We start from the raw sequence: 17,710 nt of genomic DNA on the forward strand, positions 1-17,710 counted from the left end.
TTGGTCTCAATATAGGCTCTAGAGAAATTTCACATCTTTGCCATCAGGTCACATTTCAACGGCATACCTATTAGCTTTTGGTGATTAACATGAACAAGTGCTCTTTCATAAAAACGAAAAAACTGCGGATGCTGGAAATCCAAAACAAAAACAGAATTACCTGGAAAAACTCAGCAGGCCTGGCAGCATCGGCGGAGAAGAAAAGAGTTGACGCTCGAAACGTCAACTCTTTTCTTCTCCGCCGATGCTGCCAGTGCTCTTTCATAGTGTTTGCGGTTAAATATTCCCTCTCTTGTTCCTACTCCAGGTCTAAATCCAGACTGTTCCACCAATTTCTGCTTCAAAGATGTTATTTCTTTCTACTATGATTATTAAGGTCAGTTTAATGAGATGACTCATTAAGTTTATAGTTCCAAATTGATTCCATTGCTTTAGGTTTCTTAGGTAACTTAACGAATAACGAATGTCTCAAGCCACTTGGAATGTATCCTTTGATCACAAATTTATGTTATCACTTCTAATTTTGTTTTTCCAAGAGCTCTTAGATGTCCTGTTGTTACTTCATCTATGCCTGGAGCTTTTCCTGCACTCATCAATTTCAAAGCATTCTTTACCTCTGATATCAATATGTTTGGTCCATTGTTTGCCCCTATATCACGAGGACTCCCTCGATTTGGATCATCATGCAATTCACTTATATCTCCTGTGCGTTTCTTTGCTTCTGCATCCCTTTCAACCAATATTTTAGTATCTTTGTCTTTCATACAACCACTATCTGTTGTTATCCCTTTCCTTGTATCTGTCAAAGATTTCACCTTCTGGTGCATAACTTTCATGTTGTGATTTATTTGCAACTCTAATACTTCATCACATATCTCATTACACCATTTCTGTTTAGCCTGTCTACATCCATTCTTTGTTTTCTTTTCAATGTTATCATACTTGGGTATGTTTCTTTTCTTTCCCCTTTCTATCATCAGTGCTAAAATCTCATCTATCATCCATTCCTTGTCTCTTTTTCTTTTCCATTTTGGTAATATTTCCTTTGCAGCATGTTATGCACAAAGGTTAAAAATGTCAGAATATGATATCAGATTTTTTTTTAATATTCATTCATGGGATGTGGGCATCACTGGCTTGACCAACATTTATTGCCCATCCTAAGTTGTCCTTGCTCAGAGGGCATTTAAGAGTCAACCACTTTACTGTGGGTCTGGAGTCACATGTAGGCCAGACGAGGTAAGGATGGCAGATTTCCTTCCCTAAAGCACATTAGTGAACCAGATGGGTTTTTATGACAGTCGACAATGTTTTCATGGTTATCATTAGACTTTTAATTCCAGATTTTTATTGAATTCAAATTCCACCATCTACCATGATTACCCTGAGTGATTGGATTATCAGTCCAGTGACAATACCACTACGCCACTGCCTCCTCTGAAAAGCCATGAGGTCAATTGTCAGTGTTTGCAGGGTTTCAATTCCCTTGCCACTTATCAAAATCAACTAACTATGCAGTTGTAAAAAAATCTTGATTAACTTGGCATGAAAGAAATGAATTTGTTTGGTCAATAAGACATGAAAAGAAATCCATAACTGTACATATCAAAACTTCATTTTTGTTTGCTATTTTTAAAATGGACTTTCTGCTGAACCAAAAAGATGGCTGCTTCAAGTCACAGGGCCGCAGGAGTAGCCCTTTGTTCTGGAAGCCACCAACAGGAGTTACAAGAACAAAAAAATCCTCCTTTCATCATCGTGGACTCTCGCACCCAATTGTAAGGATGTTATAATCACAAAACCAGGAGCTAGCAGATTGAAACTCACCATGCCTGCAGCATTGTTAACAGACTGATCTCACACCTGGGACTGTCCCGGTCCATTTCAAAAGGGGAGAATTGAGAGGATAAGTTTACCCCTCTAGCGGAGTCAGGCAGTCTGCCTAGACAATGGCTTTCCACCACAAGAATCTACATGGATGGTAACTCTTTCAAAAGCTAATGGCTGGGATATTATCAGTCCTGAAACCAAAAGCCAGTTCCAGACAATGGATAAACATCCCTTTTAAATCATTGTGGAGAAAGAAGGCCACATGACTCAAGTGACCATTTTGAAACCTTTATATTCTTTTGAGAACTGAGAAAACCCTCAGACTGTTTTAACACCAACTGGAAAGGAGTCCAGCAGCCTGGCTAAGCAAGCTGCTGGTTACCATTTTTCAACTCCTCAAAGTCTGTTTGATCTTATAAATTTCTGATCAACGCCTGGCAAGCAGTCTAAGCATGGAAAGCCTATTATGCTGCGGCATCATTCGTTTCAAGGATTTTTTGTGTTGCTTTCTCCAAACCTTTTTCACAAAGGAAACACCCTTTGGACTTTGACTTCTCAGACTTTGGAAATCATAAGACTAATATTCATTTATGTGCTTCTTTTATTGTAGTTGCCCATAGTTGTAAATCTTCCTCTTTTCTATCCCTCCTTTATGTATGTATGTATGTATGTATATATGTGTGTGTCTTGTGAGAGGTTGAACATTCTTTCCTCCACCCCTGGGTTTGAATGGGAATAAACTCACCTTCTGAGTTAACCATAACGCAGTTTTGTTGCGAGTTATTATTAAATTGGATCACATAAACTGGAGATTTGGGGAAACATGGCACAACCTATTTTAAAAATAATTCAAAAACACCTCTGCTCACGGATGGACAAGGAGAGGATGAAAAGTTCACTTTCTCTCTCTCTCTTGTTTGTAACACACATGTGACTCAAAGGCCTAAAGCATAATGTAGCAGCAAAATAGACTTGCACGCTATCCTTTCATCTTTCGGTACATGGGTACAAATGAAAGTCAGACTGATGCTACTGACTATTGAGTAAATCATTTTAAATTGTCTCTAATCAATTACTCATGGGCTTATCTAATAGTCAGCCGGTCAAGTAGCAGCTGTGTAGGGAGAAATACAGTTAAGAGGTCAGGTCGCAAACCTTTCTCTAATGAAAGGTCATTGACCTGAAAGGTACTACCTGATCTGCTATATTTACAGCAACTTTTATTTTCATTTCAAATATTTGCTCATGGGCTTGAGCCCCAGTCACAGAATTTCTCCCAATTCAGAACAGATTAGCATTAAATTTGTAATTTTAGTCAGATGTTAAAAGGGTCAATAGTTTGCGAAATGAATAAAAAATCACAATGCTATATTCAAAGGAAATAATGGGCCAGAACGTCCACGGAGTGGCATTCACCATCAGATTGCCACTCGGCTCCTTCCCAGGTCGGGAGCTGCACGTTTCTTGTCCAATCTTCTGTCCAAGACGTGGTGAGAAATGTGCAGCGCAGATTCCAGTGCTGGGCAACAGCATCAGAGGGAAGTGAAGCCATGTTCCCTTTTTTACAGCACTAGCTGCTCTAAACCAGGTACGTCTAAAGGTCCCAAACACTTTGAGAAGCCAGAGAGAAGGTAAGCCTATAAGGTAAGTGGGTGAGGGCTTATGGTGGTCAGGCTATGTGGGACGGATTGGTGGGGGGTGGGGGGAGACGAGGTGGGGTCGGTAGAAGGATAGGGACATATTTCCCCCTCCTGTACTTGCCTGGAAATGAGTTAGGAATGGGTTAAAGGAGGCCAACAGGGCCAGAATTTCAAAATTACCTTTCTGTTTCCAACCCACATCATCTTCCCCTAGTTGGGAGATGTGATGGGTCACTACCCTGCATGCATGTCCTATGATGTCAGGGTCACTATTATAAAGGCCTAGGCAAAATTTGGACTTTCGTCATGACAGGAGGGATTTGCAAGCTTGTGTGAACCTCAACAGATAAGTCAGTTGAACTTTGGGGGATGCCTGTGAGAAGTTAACAGGTCATTATAAAAGGTTTTGCCCACTCATATTCCCCATTGTCCCTCATATCTCCATGCCCCCTTATATCTCCCCGTAACTCCATGCCCCTTCCACCCTATGCCCCCCATGCATCTTCAATACCCACGTTTCCAGTATCCACAATGTACAGAACCAATGAGCCATTGGCAAGTCTGAAATGCTCATGAAACTGACAAAATTTGCAAACATGCTTTGACAATATCCTTTGAAAAACATTCATCTTATAAATTGATAAATCTATTCATAGTATAATTGACAACAGAAGCACTTTGAACAGATGATCAGACACTGTTTTTCTAAATAGCCTCATTATGAATGCTGAGCTGAATTGTGAGAATGGCTAAAGGGCTCAGTTCAGTCCACAATATTCTGAACAAGACTCTGAAGAAGAGTCATGCGGACTCGAAACATTAACTCTGTTTCTCTCTCCACAGATGCTGTCAGACCTGCTGAGATTTTCCAACATTTTCTGTTTTTATTTTATAGGCAATATTGACACAGTTTGACTATTTTGTTGTAGTTTTTCAATACCAGTGTTTCCATTTGGACAAGATTAAAAGGTGTTAAGAGGATTAAGGCTTTTGTTATTGTCACGGAGATGAACATACTGTAGGAGAGGATAAGGTGATGGGTCCATGATTGCAAAATTTAGAAATAGCCCGACTTGCTTTTCTGACCCAGTGGAAAATCCAGCCCATAGAGTAGCAAAGCAAGAAACATATGGTGAAACTTTATAAAACACTGGTTCGGCCTCAACTAGAGTATTGTGTTCATTTCTGGGCGCTCTTCAGGAAGGATGTGAAGGCATTCGAGAGGGCGCAGAAAAGATTTACACGAATAGATCTAGGGGGACTCCAGTCACAGGGATCGACTGGAAAAGCTGGGTCTGTTCTCCTTAGAAATAAAAAGGGTGAGTGCAGATTTGATAGATGGGTTCAAAATCATGAGGAGCCCAGACAGAGTAGATAGGGAAAAATTGGCCTCCGCATCAAAAACCAGACACACCAACTTAAGGTGAATGGCAAAAGAATGATAGGCAACATGAGGAAAAACTTCTTTACACAATGAGTGGCTATGATCTGGAACACATTACCTGAGAGTATTGTGGAGGCAGCGTAAACAACTTTCAAAAGGAAATTGGATAACTAGCTGCAAAAAATTGCAGGGCTATGGGAAAAGCTGGGGGAGTGGGACTATTTGAGTTGCTCTTGCAGAAATCAGTATGTAGGTGATGGGCCAAAAGGCCTTCTTTGCTGTGTTCCATGCTTCCATGAGTTGAATAGTGGACTCTCAACAAGAAAGTATAAATGCCTGCTGGTCATTAATTTGGCTCCCTCAGGTGTTGCGACTAAAGGAGAGGGCCAAAAATCCATTTTAGTAAACAAGTATGTATATTTTCATGACCTTCAGCCAGGGTCCATACCTCATGTGAGAAGTTTCATAAATCTTGAACCAGGTATCTGGATTGAATCTTATATAAATCAGATATTGGATTTCTATGTACACATGAATTTGTTAACAGTTGGAACTTATAACTGTTAACAGAATTTAGCTTTAAAATTTGTTAGAATGTTTACTTTAAAACTTTGAGTATTTGGATTTTCACTCTGCAAAGAACACTTGGTTAACTGATCTGTGTAAATTGCTTTACAGCTCCGAACTGATGCAGAAAAGCGTTCCATGGTGGAGAGTGGCCTGACCTGGTACAGTGGCTCTGAAGGTAAAGGTCAGAAGAAGTCTGAGGGTGGCTACGATGCCAGCAACCTTAAAATGGATCAAAACACAAAGTGGAGACGTATCCGGAGTGAATCAGCAGAAGAATCAACGAAAAACGAACTAAAGAAACCGCAATCTACTGGACAAACTAGTTCACTGAAAAGAGGTGGGGCACCGGTAGGAGTAACTTCCCCAATGACCAGTTCAGGAGCAGGCTCACTGAAAGTAGCTGGTAAGTGTCTAGAATAGCAATGATAGTTTTCAAGAAATAAGTATATTTTACATTACTGGAAACCTAACAAAATCTTTTGAGCAGCTGAATAATACTATATTTAGAAACTTGCATTAAAACTTCAAACTGTTTTGACGATATGAATTCACTGGATTTGCACCATAATGCTTTTTTACTGCTGTGACCTTTAAAATAATCTGCGTCTAATTTGGAATCACCTTGGGGCCAGGTTGCGGTAATCCTCATTCAATGTCAAGTAAATAAAACTGTTTGTGACATGAGATCAGTGTTCTCATGCTTCTCCTTCAGAAAATCTGTTTTCTTTTTAAATCCAATTGTGCATGCTTTAGAAGGTTTTAATGTGAAGTCTGTGGTATCTCTTTCTGAATCACAATTGTCCATTTTGCTGCACATTATTATACTAGCAGTCAATGTGAAACATCCTGTGAACTATCGGTTGCTGACTTAATTCGAATACATGTTTCAAATTTATGCATTTCTCAAACGAGGTGCAATATTACTGACATTCTTGTGAATGGACAAACACAAGATGCTGAGAGTACTACCACAGTGATCACTTCCACCATACAAATCCATATCGCCAAACCTTCACAATGGTTGTGCTCAGACCTATCTGAAAACAAGTGGAGCACATGCAAAGGAAAGTGGGATGATAGCATGGTATTATCCACCATATTTCCTGACACTTCGCTTTGGTTGGTCACAATAGCCAATTTGTCTTTTAAAAAAAAAGTCTCAGCTAGACTCAGAGAGTCATCTCTGAAAGTCATCCCTGAGTTTGAAGACTGTGGATTAAGCCCAAAGTATAATCTAGACTGACATACTGATGAGCGAATGCAACGTTGGTGAAGGTGCCATATTTCAGACAAAAAGTGGATGTGAAAGATTCCATTTGTTCCTTTTATTCATTTATGGGATTGGGCTTTGTTGGAAAGGCCAGCATTTATTGTCAGTCCCTAATGATCCTTGACAAGATAGTGATGAACTGCCTTCTTGAACTGCTGCAGTCAGATAATTTGGATACTCCCTGTTGTAAAACAGGAGTTCCAGAATTTTGACTCAATGATGATGAAGGAACAGGTATATAGTTCCAAATCAGGATGGTGTGCGACTTGCAGGAGAACTTACGGGTGGTGGTGTTCCCATTCATCTGCTGCTCTTGTTCTTCTAGGTGGTAGAGGTTGTGGGTTTGGAAGATGCTGTTGAAGAAGTCTTGGTGAGTTGCTGCAGTGAATATTGTAAATGGTGCATACTGCAGCCTCTGTGCACCAGAGTGAAGCAGTGGTGAAGCAAGTGAATCTTAAATGTGGTGAATGGAATGCTAGTCAAGCAGGCCACATTGTCTTGGCTGGTGTTGAGCTTCTTGGGTGTTGTGAAGCTGCACTGATCCAGCCAAGTGGGAGATATTCCATCACACTCCTGGCTTGTGCCTTAAAGATGTTGGAAAGATTTGGGGGAATCAAGAATTGAGTTACTTGCCACAGAATACCCTGCTTCTGATCTGTGTTTGTGGTGTTATGATTCCTGAAGAGACCAATAACATTTCAGAGATATGATTTTTCCAGTAACCTATGAAAAGGATCACACAACAAGATTTCTCATTTTAAGATTTTTACTGTAACAAACTAAAATCAACATTGACTAAACATTACTTAGTAGGCAGCTAATAAACTAAATTACAGAAAAGGTGTTCCCTAGCAACTTTTTAACACAACCAAAAGCCCCATGCCACATTTCTACATTTCACCCAACTCTCCATATAAGTTTAGGCCAGAATTTTCACATTGGCGAGTTGAGGGTGGGGCCTGCTTACCGACGTGAAAATGACGCAGGATGCCTCAGGGGGAACCCCCGACCTCATCCCACCCCATTTAAACATTCAGGAAGGCAGGCGGACAGTGAAATCAGCTGTCTGCCCGCCAACCTGTCAATGGCCAATTGAGGCTACTGACAGGATAATTAAGATAATTAAAGGCCCTGCCCGTCCAACCTTAAGGCTGGTGGGCAGGCCAGGAGCCCCAGCGGGCTTCTGACAAAACATGAAACCTCATCCACTGGTGGGATGAGGTTTCATGTCCGTTTTTAAAAATTTTAATAAAGTTTATGTGCTTCTTATTAACATGTCCCATCTCATGTGACATTGTCACATGGGGAGGGCATGTTAATAATTTTTTCATTTTTCTATTTTCAAAGTTTTTTAGACTGTCAGTGATCTCCCTGAGACAGCACTTAGTCTCAGGTAGCAGGGCGCTCTTTTGTGCGCATACGCGAAAGAGCACACTTTGAGAGTTGGGGAATCCTTCCCCCTCCCCCAACACAGGAAGTGCACAGCACTTTCCGTCGGGTGGCCCACTGGGTGGGCCTTAATTGGCCTGCCCACCCAAAATGGCTGTGGGCCCCGTTTTGGCAGCAGGGGTTGGTTGCCCACCCGCCGTCGAGCCGGTGGGGCCTGCCCACCCACCAAGGGCAAATTTCTGCCCATAGTCTTAAGGTAAAATCTAAAGCTCCTCCCAGCTCTAACAGGATCTCTTCCCTCTGCTTCACCAAGGTGAATCTTCCAGTGGGCTTTTAAACAAAGCCCCCTTCACTCAACCCTTTAAGCATAATCAAATGGACTTTCAGTTTCAAAGTACCATCTGGTGATTCCGTGGCCTTTAACACTTCACAGTCATTTTTTCCTCAAACATGGATTCTAATCTCACCAGCTCTCTGCTTGGTTATTAACCCAAAAGCAGTCTTTTTGCCTGGCATCGCAGCATCTGTTATGGGCTTCTTCTCCTTGGTCTGGCTGGCTCTGAGAGTCTGCATGCAGCAAGGCCAGCTACTCCTTCCTTTGTGTCCGGGTACAAAAGCTTGCATCTTACTTTCAATAAGGTTCAACCTGGGTCCCTGTCCCCATGGCAACCAGGTCACATGCACTCGTTTCTGGGCAGGTGTAGCTTGAGGTCTCAGCCCTCCCTCCCGCCCACTTGAAATTACTCAATTTTGCCACTTGTTAATGATTTTGTTGCCTGGCACTCGTGGGGCACAAATGCCTCTTGCTACTTATCAGTCTAAGCCTAAATATTGTCCAGGTCTTGCTGCATGCAGTTATAGACTGCTTTAGTGTCTGAGGAGTTGCAAATAATATTGAACACTCTATCATCAGCAAACACCCTACCTTTGATCTTATGATGGAAGGAGCAGCTGCAGATTTTTGAGCCTTGGGGAACTCCTGCAGCATTATCCTGGGGCTGAGATGATTGGTCTAGAACAACAGCAACAATCATCTTATGTGTTAGGTATGTCTCCAATCAGTGATGAGTTTTCCCTCTGATTCCTATTAATTTCAATTTTGCCTGGGATCCTTGATGCCACATTCGGTCAAATGCTGAATTGAAGTCAAGAGTAATCATTCACACGTCACCTCTGGAATTCACTCTTTCATCCATGACGGACCAAGGATGTAGCAAGGCCTGGAGCATAGTGACCCTGGTTACCCCCCAAACTGAACACCAGTGCAAAGGTTGTTACTGTCGCTTTGTAGCACTGTCAATGACACCTTCCATCACTTTGCTGATGACTGAGAATCAACTGATGGTATGGTAATTGACCAGATTGGATTTGTCCTACTTTTTTTGTACAGGGTATACCTGGACAATTTTCCACATTGATGAGTAGATGCCAGTGCTGCTGATGTACTGGAACAACTCAGGTGGGGTGCAAATACCTCTGGAGCACAAGTCCTCAGTACTACATCTGGGATGTTGCCAGTGTCCATTGCCTTTGTAGTATCCAGCTTTATTTTGCCTTTATTATTTGGGAATGGTTAGTTTGGAAAAGACAGTTGCTATACAGTGAAACTTGAATAGACACTCTTGAGAAATGGACTCCAGCAAAAAACAGACCTTTATTGAAACAACCCTGTAATTTATATGGTTAGATATATTATATGAGAAGCATTGTGAAACCACCCACGCTCTTAAGTTATGAACTGCGGTCAAACCTCAATGCAACATGCCTGATTACATGCTGGTCACTCGAGGCAGCAGATTTTGTGAAAGAAACGGCTTTTGTGGAAAGGTGAGCTCTTTACTCAGCATTCATAATGGCAGAAAACCATTTTATATCTGGATTGAATGCTTACATAGCTCTATCCCAGAGGTAGAGCAGTTTGATGCTGCTATGGATGCTCGATAAAGGCCGTTCCATTTGACAAAAATTGGTTCTTACACAGAACCCAAAATCGTCATGTATTGACCTGCATACGTCAACCCCCCGAATCAAGGAAAAGCATGCAAACAGAAAGAATAGCTATCCTTTCCTGCCCCAAAGGTCTGTCCACATGCTGTTTCAGCAACTGCTCTTCCCCTGGGCCACAGCAAGGCCACTTTTGCTCCCCTTCTAATGGTGGATCCACTTCATTAAGGACCTTTGGCTTTAGGGAGTGGAAGTATGTTAATCTTTACAGGATGGGGCCTATATTGTCTGTAGCTTAGGAAAATGTTAGGTGTTCTCATTGAAATGTATAAAATTAGAAGGCTAGATGCTGAGAGGTTGTTTCCATGGTTGGAAAATCTAGAATTAGTGGTCATAGCCTTAGGGTAACAGTTCAGCAATCTAAGACTGAGATGGGGTCAAATTTCTTCACTCAGATGCTTGCGAGAGATTGGAATTCTCTACCCCAGAGGGCTGTGGTTGCTCAGTCACTGAATATACTAAAGACAGAGATCGATAGATTTTTGGGCACTAATTAGTGCAATCAAGAGATACGGGATAGGGCATAAAAGTGAAGTTAATGTAGAATTTCAGCAATTATCTTATGGAACAGTGGAGCAAGTTCAGTGGGCTCTGTGGCCTACTCCTGCTTAAGTGCCTTATGTTCTTATATCTTGGGTTTCTCTGCCTCCCTGTTGCTTTCTGGAGCGATGGGCAGTCCTGGATATCAATCAATCTTCCTGCGAACCCACTAGTTAACCAGAAAACTGCAAGTTCACTCCTACGCATAAGGTGACCTGTTGTGTTTCCCCCCCCAACCAAATGTTCCCAACCTGTTGATTTAAGCTTCAGTACACTGACATTTTCCATTATTTTTTCCCCTTTTTTTGTCCCATGACTGCGTTCTTGCTGATATAAGTAGAACTGAGAAACACAGGTCATTGCTGAACATGCAGTCTGCTTCAAGTGAGAGTGTTGTGAAAAGAAACAGGGATTTAGATTGCAAAACCATTAAGTGAATAGAGCTGAACACTGGTGTGTTGGAGGGGTCTACTTAAGCATTATTGTAGCTGATTAAGTGCTGATCATAGTCTCAGCTGGTTGTTCAAGATTATTGGGAAGATTCTGCAAAACATTAAATCATCATTTTGAAAATAAGGATGGCGACATAAAAGGATAGCTGATGCCAGGTCAGCTTCAGTTCACAAAGAATTTGCAGTATCTGTGCCAGCCACAATGCACATCCCCTTTCAGAGCTAGCGCAGGCTAGCTGTAACTACTGTGAGTTACCCTGACAATATTGGCTACCTGCTGATGTGTCCAGCCAATGAACAGCGTGGTTAGCTCTGGCTGGATGCTGCAATCATGTAAAACAACAGACAGAATGAAGCCATGATGTGATGTCCTCAATGGGGAGTGGTTAACCGCACATCATGGCCTCTGCACCCAATTTGGGACAATTGAATTTAGCCCCCAGCGAGTTTTGTACCACCGGCATTCAACACAAGAATTGAGCCATAGTTCATAATATGCAGGCTATGATAGCTCTGAATATTGAGGGATAGGCTAAAGCTGACAGTGAGGACATGGGAGGACAACCAGTTTGCAAAGATGTTTCCAATTTGAAGTGGGACTATTTGGAATGAAATCCATGGGAACCAGGGACTGAATTTAGTTGATGCAGCATTGGCCCAGCCCACTACTGGGAAACTGGAGGCCGTCATGACCCAGCCATTATTTGACATTGAGTTCTGCCAGGTCTTCCAATTAGGCAGTTAATTGCCTGCATTCGGTGCTTAGGGGTAGAGATCCTGCTTCCAAGGGCTGCCAACCAAAAGGCTGGTGGCCTCTGCCAGAGCAGCCAGCATGGGGGAGGCCCCAGAATGCAGTTTGGTTTGTGGGGCTTGCCTGGGGCACCCAGGCAGGACCTGGCGATGGGCCGTGGTGACAGGTGTGATCAGTCGTGAAGGTGGAGGGCATCTTTGAGCACGGGCAACTTTTCCTGCCAGGGGGTGGGTGAGGCTCTCCATGGGCCCCAGGGTCTCCCAAGCCCACAGGGAAGCCTTCAGCTTTTATTTGCAACCTTGCCAAGTGCCATAAACCCTCTTTCCCCCTCCTGTTGCTGGTAGAGCACCAGTGACGGTAGGATGAGGCTTTTAAGTGGCCATTAATTAAATTCCACCCAAGTTGTATAGGTGATGGAGTAGCTATTGGGGCTAAGGGGGAGGTCTTGTGGCACAGTGGATAGCACCCCTCTTCTGAGCCAAAAGCTCCAGATTCGAGTCCCAGCACAAGACTCTATGGCCGAGGAAAGTGCATACATAACACGGCCAAACAGGATGAGTACCAATCTGCCTAGCCTTCCACCACGTGCCAATGATGGGCAGTAAGAGTGGGAGGGATTCCTAGTCAGCCATGTGGTGGAAAGAACACTTGAGCCACTGCCATCACTATCCATAGCTTGAGATTACAACATGCACATAAAAGTGCATGTTGCTGCAGCAACTTGGACTCCCTGTGTGAACTGTAACTCTCCACCACCATAGGGTCCAATTAGGCCAAGAGGCCAAAGACAACTTGGAGGTAAAATGAGCTATGGTTACAGTCATATGTGATGCAACTCTGAGCAGTGTTGTTTAGATGCTGTAACTTGGGTAGAAAGTGTGGAGAAATAGAGAATTGAGTGGTTAGATGTTGCAGTGGGAATTTTAAAACCCAACTATGCTATCAACTTATAGAGTAATTAAGGCAATTTTAACCTTTGGTTTAGATAACTTGTATTGATATTTGTTTTTTTCATGAATTTAATTGTATACTTCATGCACATTCATCAGCCTGAGGCAGTGGAATTATACTGCTTAATTGCTAATAAATCTGCTTTAATACAGAGCAGCTCTCTGGTCTGTACAACTGGAGAGCGTTTGCTAATACAGAGACTGTGTGTTCATAAGTACAAAGCTACCTTTTGAACTACGATTAGCAACTGTTTATAAATACAGAGTTCACATTTGAGTTCATAAATACAGGGATCACATCTGGACTTAAGTAAATAAAACTGAAATTGGAAGACGGCTATTTGAATAAATTAGTGATGACTGAGGGAATGTTCTTCTCCACAAAACTTGTTATTTTTTGTGTGAGTAGGGAAACTGCTCAATATCTTTCAGACGGACAGGACAAAAAGAGCAAGGAACTGACATCAATGACCGAGTGCAGCTGCCAATGTCTGCTCCCTGCTTGGAAAAGAACTCTGTGGACCCTTCTTGTTTTTGTTAAACTAGAAATGTTAAAAACACATTTTCTCTAGAAAACAGCTATGCTATTGATCCATGAAAGAAAAATCTTTCTGAACCTAATAGTTGAGAACAAGTGCAAGCTTAAGCTCTTTTACTCAGGTTAGTAGGAGTTTGAGTTATCTCCATTTCCAATGGTCAGCTGCACAATAGACAGAGGTTTTGGAGCAGAGCAGCCAAACCCTTGCTTAAAGTGTATGGAGTTAAACAGGAAATCAGGAATTTGACAACTTCACTTAACTTATCTTGCAGTGTAAGGGGTTAACAGAATGGATGTGCTAATCTATGGGGCACATGATGATGTGGCATTAGCACCTTCCTGGTCTAATACCTTTGACAACAATCTTGCCTGCAAGAAACAATTTTCAATTTTCTTTTTCCCTTAACCTGGTGAACACTTGTCATATTGGACAAAATTTAATGTAAGGGGTCTCACCTGCTGGCTGGAGAGCTGGCGATAGCGCCTTGCCGCCTCTTTTCAGGAACGCCGGCCTCATTAATGGGCAGTGATGGGCCTTTTCCCCAGGAGCAAGGCTCATGGGAGCGGAAATCCCACCCATTGCAAGCTGCCGCTGATCAGAGGTTGGCAACTCTTCATTGCTTAGTAGCCCCACTGGGAAGGCAATGGCTGCTGCCGATAATGCACCCACCCAGGGCCCAGGATCATCGAGGGACCCAGGCCACAGGTAGGTGACGGTGGGAGGGGTTTGCAGCGTGGGGGTTGCAGGGGAGTGGGGATAGCAGTAAGGGAAAAGCGGGGGATGGTTTTCATCAGGTCCCCCTCCCATCTTTCTTGATCCAGGTCCCTCAATCAGGCACTGAGTGCCTTTGAATGAATATGCACCCCTGAAGCCTGCAAACAACCATGACAGGGTCTGCTTTTTAGACTTCCAACCTGGTGAATCCCCCATCCACCACTGGGTGAATATCAGTGGCGACGGGATGAGACCCTTAAATTGACAGCGGGATGGGAAGGCCATCCACAGGCTTTCTTGCCACTGACTTAACTGGGACAGAAGTGGGAAAGTGATGGAATCCCCATATGCCACTCTCCCATCTGATTAATTCTCCCTCCCACTGCCAAATTTACCAAGGGGGAGGGCATTAAGTTCCACCCATTGCCTCTGATAACCAGGCAGTAATTGTTATATGACTATAAGCAGCTTTGAGAGCCAGTATATTAACACTGAAATTCGGTTCCGCTTCCGCAACAGCAAATAGGGAAATTTTGAATTTAAAATATGCCGTGTTGTAATTTTTTTTTCACTTTTTGTTAAACAAATACTAAGCACCATAAATATACATAGGGCAGGATTTTACCATCAGTGAGTGGGGGCGGGGCCCGCTCACTGACACACAAAATAACGCACGGTGATGTCAGGCAGAACTCCCGATGTCACCATGCCCCATTTAAATTTTTAGGAAGGAGGGGGCGCAGCAAAATCAGCTGCATGCCCGCCAACCTGTCAATGGCCAATTGAGGCCATTGACAGATCAATTAAAGTAATTAATAGACCTGCCCATCCAGCGGCGGGATGAGGTTTCATGTAGGGTTTTAAAAATTTTAATAAAGTTATTTTGGAAATTATGAACATGTCCCAGCTCATGTGACATTAGCTAGGATTTTCCCCTCGGCGATTTGGGGGTGGGGCCCAGTCGCAGAGGGTAAAATGACGCAGGATGACGTTGGGCGGAATCCCCGACGTCATCCTGGTCCATTTAAATTTTTAGGAAGGCGGGTGGACAACAAAATCAGCTGTCTGCCCGCTGACCTGTCAATGGCCAATTGAGGCCATTGACACGCTAGTTAAAGTAATTAAAGACCTGCCCGTCCAACCTTAAGGCTGGTGGGCAGGCCAGGAGCCACAGCGGGCTCCAGATTATTGATGAAACTTCATCCACTGGCGGGATGAAGTTTCATGTCCATATTGTAAAAATTAAACAAAGTTTATGTGGTCTTTATTAACATGTCCCATCTCGTGTGACATTGTCACATGAGGGGGACATATTAATAATTTTTTAATGTGTCTATTTTTAATGTTTTTACCACTGTCAATATTCTCCCTGAGATAGGACTTTGCCTCAGAGAAGTGCGCTCTTTCCTGCGCATGGGCGAATGAGCGCACTTTGACTGTTGGGGGTTCCCTCCCCGCATAGTGCTTCATGTTGGGCAGGAAGTTGATAGGCAGGCGCGTGCGGGCATGCTTCTTAATTGGCCCGCCCACTCAAAATGGCAGCAGGCCCCGTTTCAGTGGCGGGGGTCGTCTGCCCGCCCGCCGCCGAGCCGGTGGGGCCTGCCCACCATCCAAGGGCAAGATTCTGCTCATTGTCACATGAGGGGACATGTAGGGGAATTTTATTTTCTATTTTTAATATTTTTGAAAGTAGAGCTGATTTCCCTGAGGCAGCACTTAGCCTCAGGGAGATGGGTACACTCTTTTGTGCCCATGCGCCAAAGAGAGCACTCTCGATTTTAGGCATTCCACCCCACCTGCACAGGGAGCGCATAGCGCTTCCCTGCGGACGTCATGCTGGGCGGGCCTTAATTGGCGCCGCACCTCCGATTGGGGACGCCGATCAGAAGCATGCCCACATGCCCCCGCCCATCAACTTCCTCCCCTGATGGGGGGAACATTCTGCTCGTAGTACCATTAGTAGGAAAGACCATCACCTTTAACTAACTCTCAGTTTGACTATTCAGACTTGTGGTAATTATATGCTAGTTTCATGAAACCATCCCTAATTATTGGTAAAGATCCAGTGACCAGGAAGGAAATTTGTGAATCACAGTGTTCAAACAGCTGTGCTGGTGCATGTGTATGCTTTTTTTTAAACCTGTTCCTCCATCTTGCTTTGGAATTCACAATGCAATATAACAGGGGCAGTGGTGTTCTGCATTCTTAAGCAAGTCTACAATATAAAAAGAGCATTGGAAATCACCTGAGCTGTTGGAGGTTTTGCCAGTAGTTTAATAAAGCTCCCACATGGCTTTGGGATTAACAAATTTAATTTAGATTTTAATTACCATTTCTGTTAATATCATTTGTGGACATTGTTAATTTAAATTTCAAAATAAAAAGTTTGGAATTATCTAAAAGTTCTGACACTGCATGAAAATGATGTAAGTTTATAATTTTGATGGGTTCATGATTCACACATTTTGAGGAGGTTGAAGATTTATGTAGGATTTTATAACGCTTTATTGAGGAGGGCATTATTTTCATTATGAACCATTTCAATGACATCAAAACAAATACATTACTTAGAACAAAATCATAAAATTAAAGTAGCCAGTTGCTGGGGTGACCTGCCCTGATTTTAGTTTGTAATGTCATAAAATACCAGGTCAAGTTTAAAATCGAATTTTAATTTAATTTTAGTGTAACATGCTTTCTAGACTGTCATCACATTGCATATAGGAATGAACAACAATAAGTTATCATGACTGGGTGAGCGGCTCTGGAGGATACATGGGAGACATAGAGGGGTTGTGGGGGGGTATGATGGGGCAAGGAAGGGGCATAGAGCCAATGTCCTTGAGAATCAGTGCAAGCCTACTAACTAGCCCGCCTTGGCATCCACATTCCTCCAATGCTGCCTTGGGCCTGTCAAGGGAGGCAACAGACCCCAACCTTGCATTCATATGCCTTTCAGAAATGAAAATATGATGGGTATGGAAGGAACTGATGGGTTCTCACCAGTGGAGTCGGGAACTGCCCCGACTTTCATTTTCCAAACCCAATATGAAAATTTGGGCCAGTGTCTCTTGTGTAAGTAGATGAGATGAGGTTGTATTTGTCAAAATCTTTGAATCAGATTTTATACAATGGGCATACTGAAGATAGTATACCTATCGAACGTTAAGTAGAAACTTGTTTGTTGTGAGGTAATGTGCACTCTATGAAAAGTGAGAGTGAGGAGAGTTTATGGATTGACCTTGCTGGTTTGGAATAAACATTGGAGAGAAAGGAAGTCTCTAAAATTAAATGATGCATATTATCAATTGTCAGCTTGTTTAACAAAAAGAAATATATTTTTAAAAACTGTTAGGTGTTGTGGAGGAGGAGCATCTCACCATGTCATGCTTTGTGCAGAATATGGAGGTTTGTGATTTAATTTGTTTTGAAATTATGGTTGTACGTTTAAACTTCAATTATTATTTAAATAGAGAGGGAAATATGTTAATTATATATTAATTGTGTTTCATTGAATGCAGGTGATGGGCATTAACTGGAGATTCACTTTTGCTCCTGTAAATATACACAGATTGAAACTGTGATGTGGGTGTAGAAGATGCTGCTGTGTAAACTTTGTAAATAAATGTTTATAGAAATGTGTAAAGATTGGCTCCAGTTCTATCCTTTGTAAACAT

At 42.6% G+C, this 17,710-nt stretch overlaps 1 protein-coding gene across 5 annotated transcripts in view; it reads left to right on the forward strand.

The window, feature by feature from the left end:
- The window catches only part of LOC121282181 (neuron navigator 1-like), a 589,054-nt gene that overhangs the window by 385,663 nt on the left and 185,681 nt on the right, over nucleotides 1-17,710 (forward strand). For all 5 annotated transcript variants that reach the window (XM_041195735.1, XM_041195734.1, XM_041195736.1 and 2 more), the window contains one exon: nucleotides 5,533-5,827. In XM_041195735.1, the coding sequence (XP_041051669.1) occupies nucleotides 5,533-5,827 (295 nt within the window). The remainder of the gene's footprint in view (nucleotides 1-5,532; nucleotides 5,828-17,710) is intronic.

Source organism: Carcharodon carcharias, chromosome 9 (assembly GCF_017639515.1).
Source record: "Carcharodon carcharias isolate sCarCar2 chromosome 9, sCarCar2.pri, whole genome shotgun sequence".
Taxonomy (NCBI): Eukaryota; Metazoa; Chordata; class Chondrichthyes; order Lamniformes; family Lamnidae; genus Carcharodon; species Carcharodon carcharias.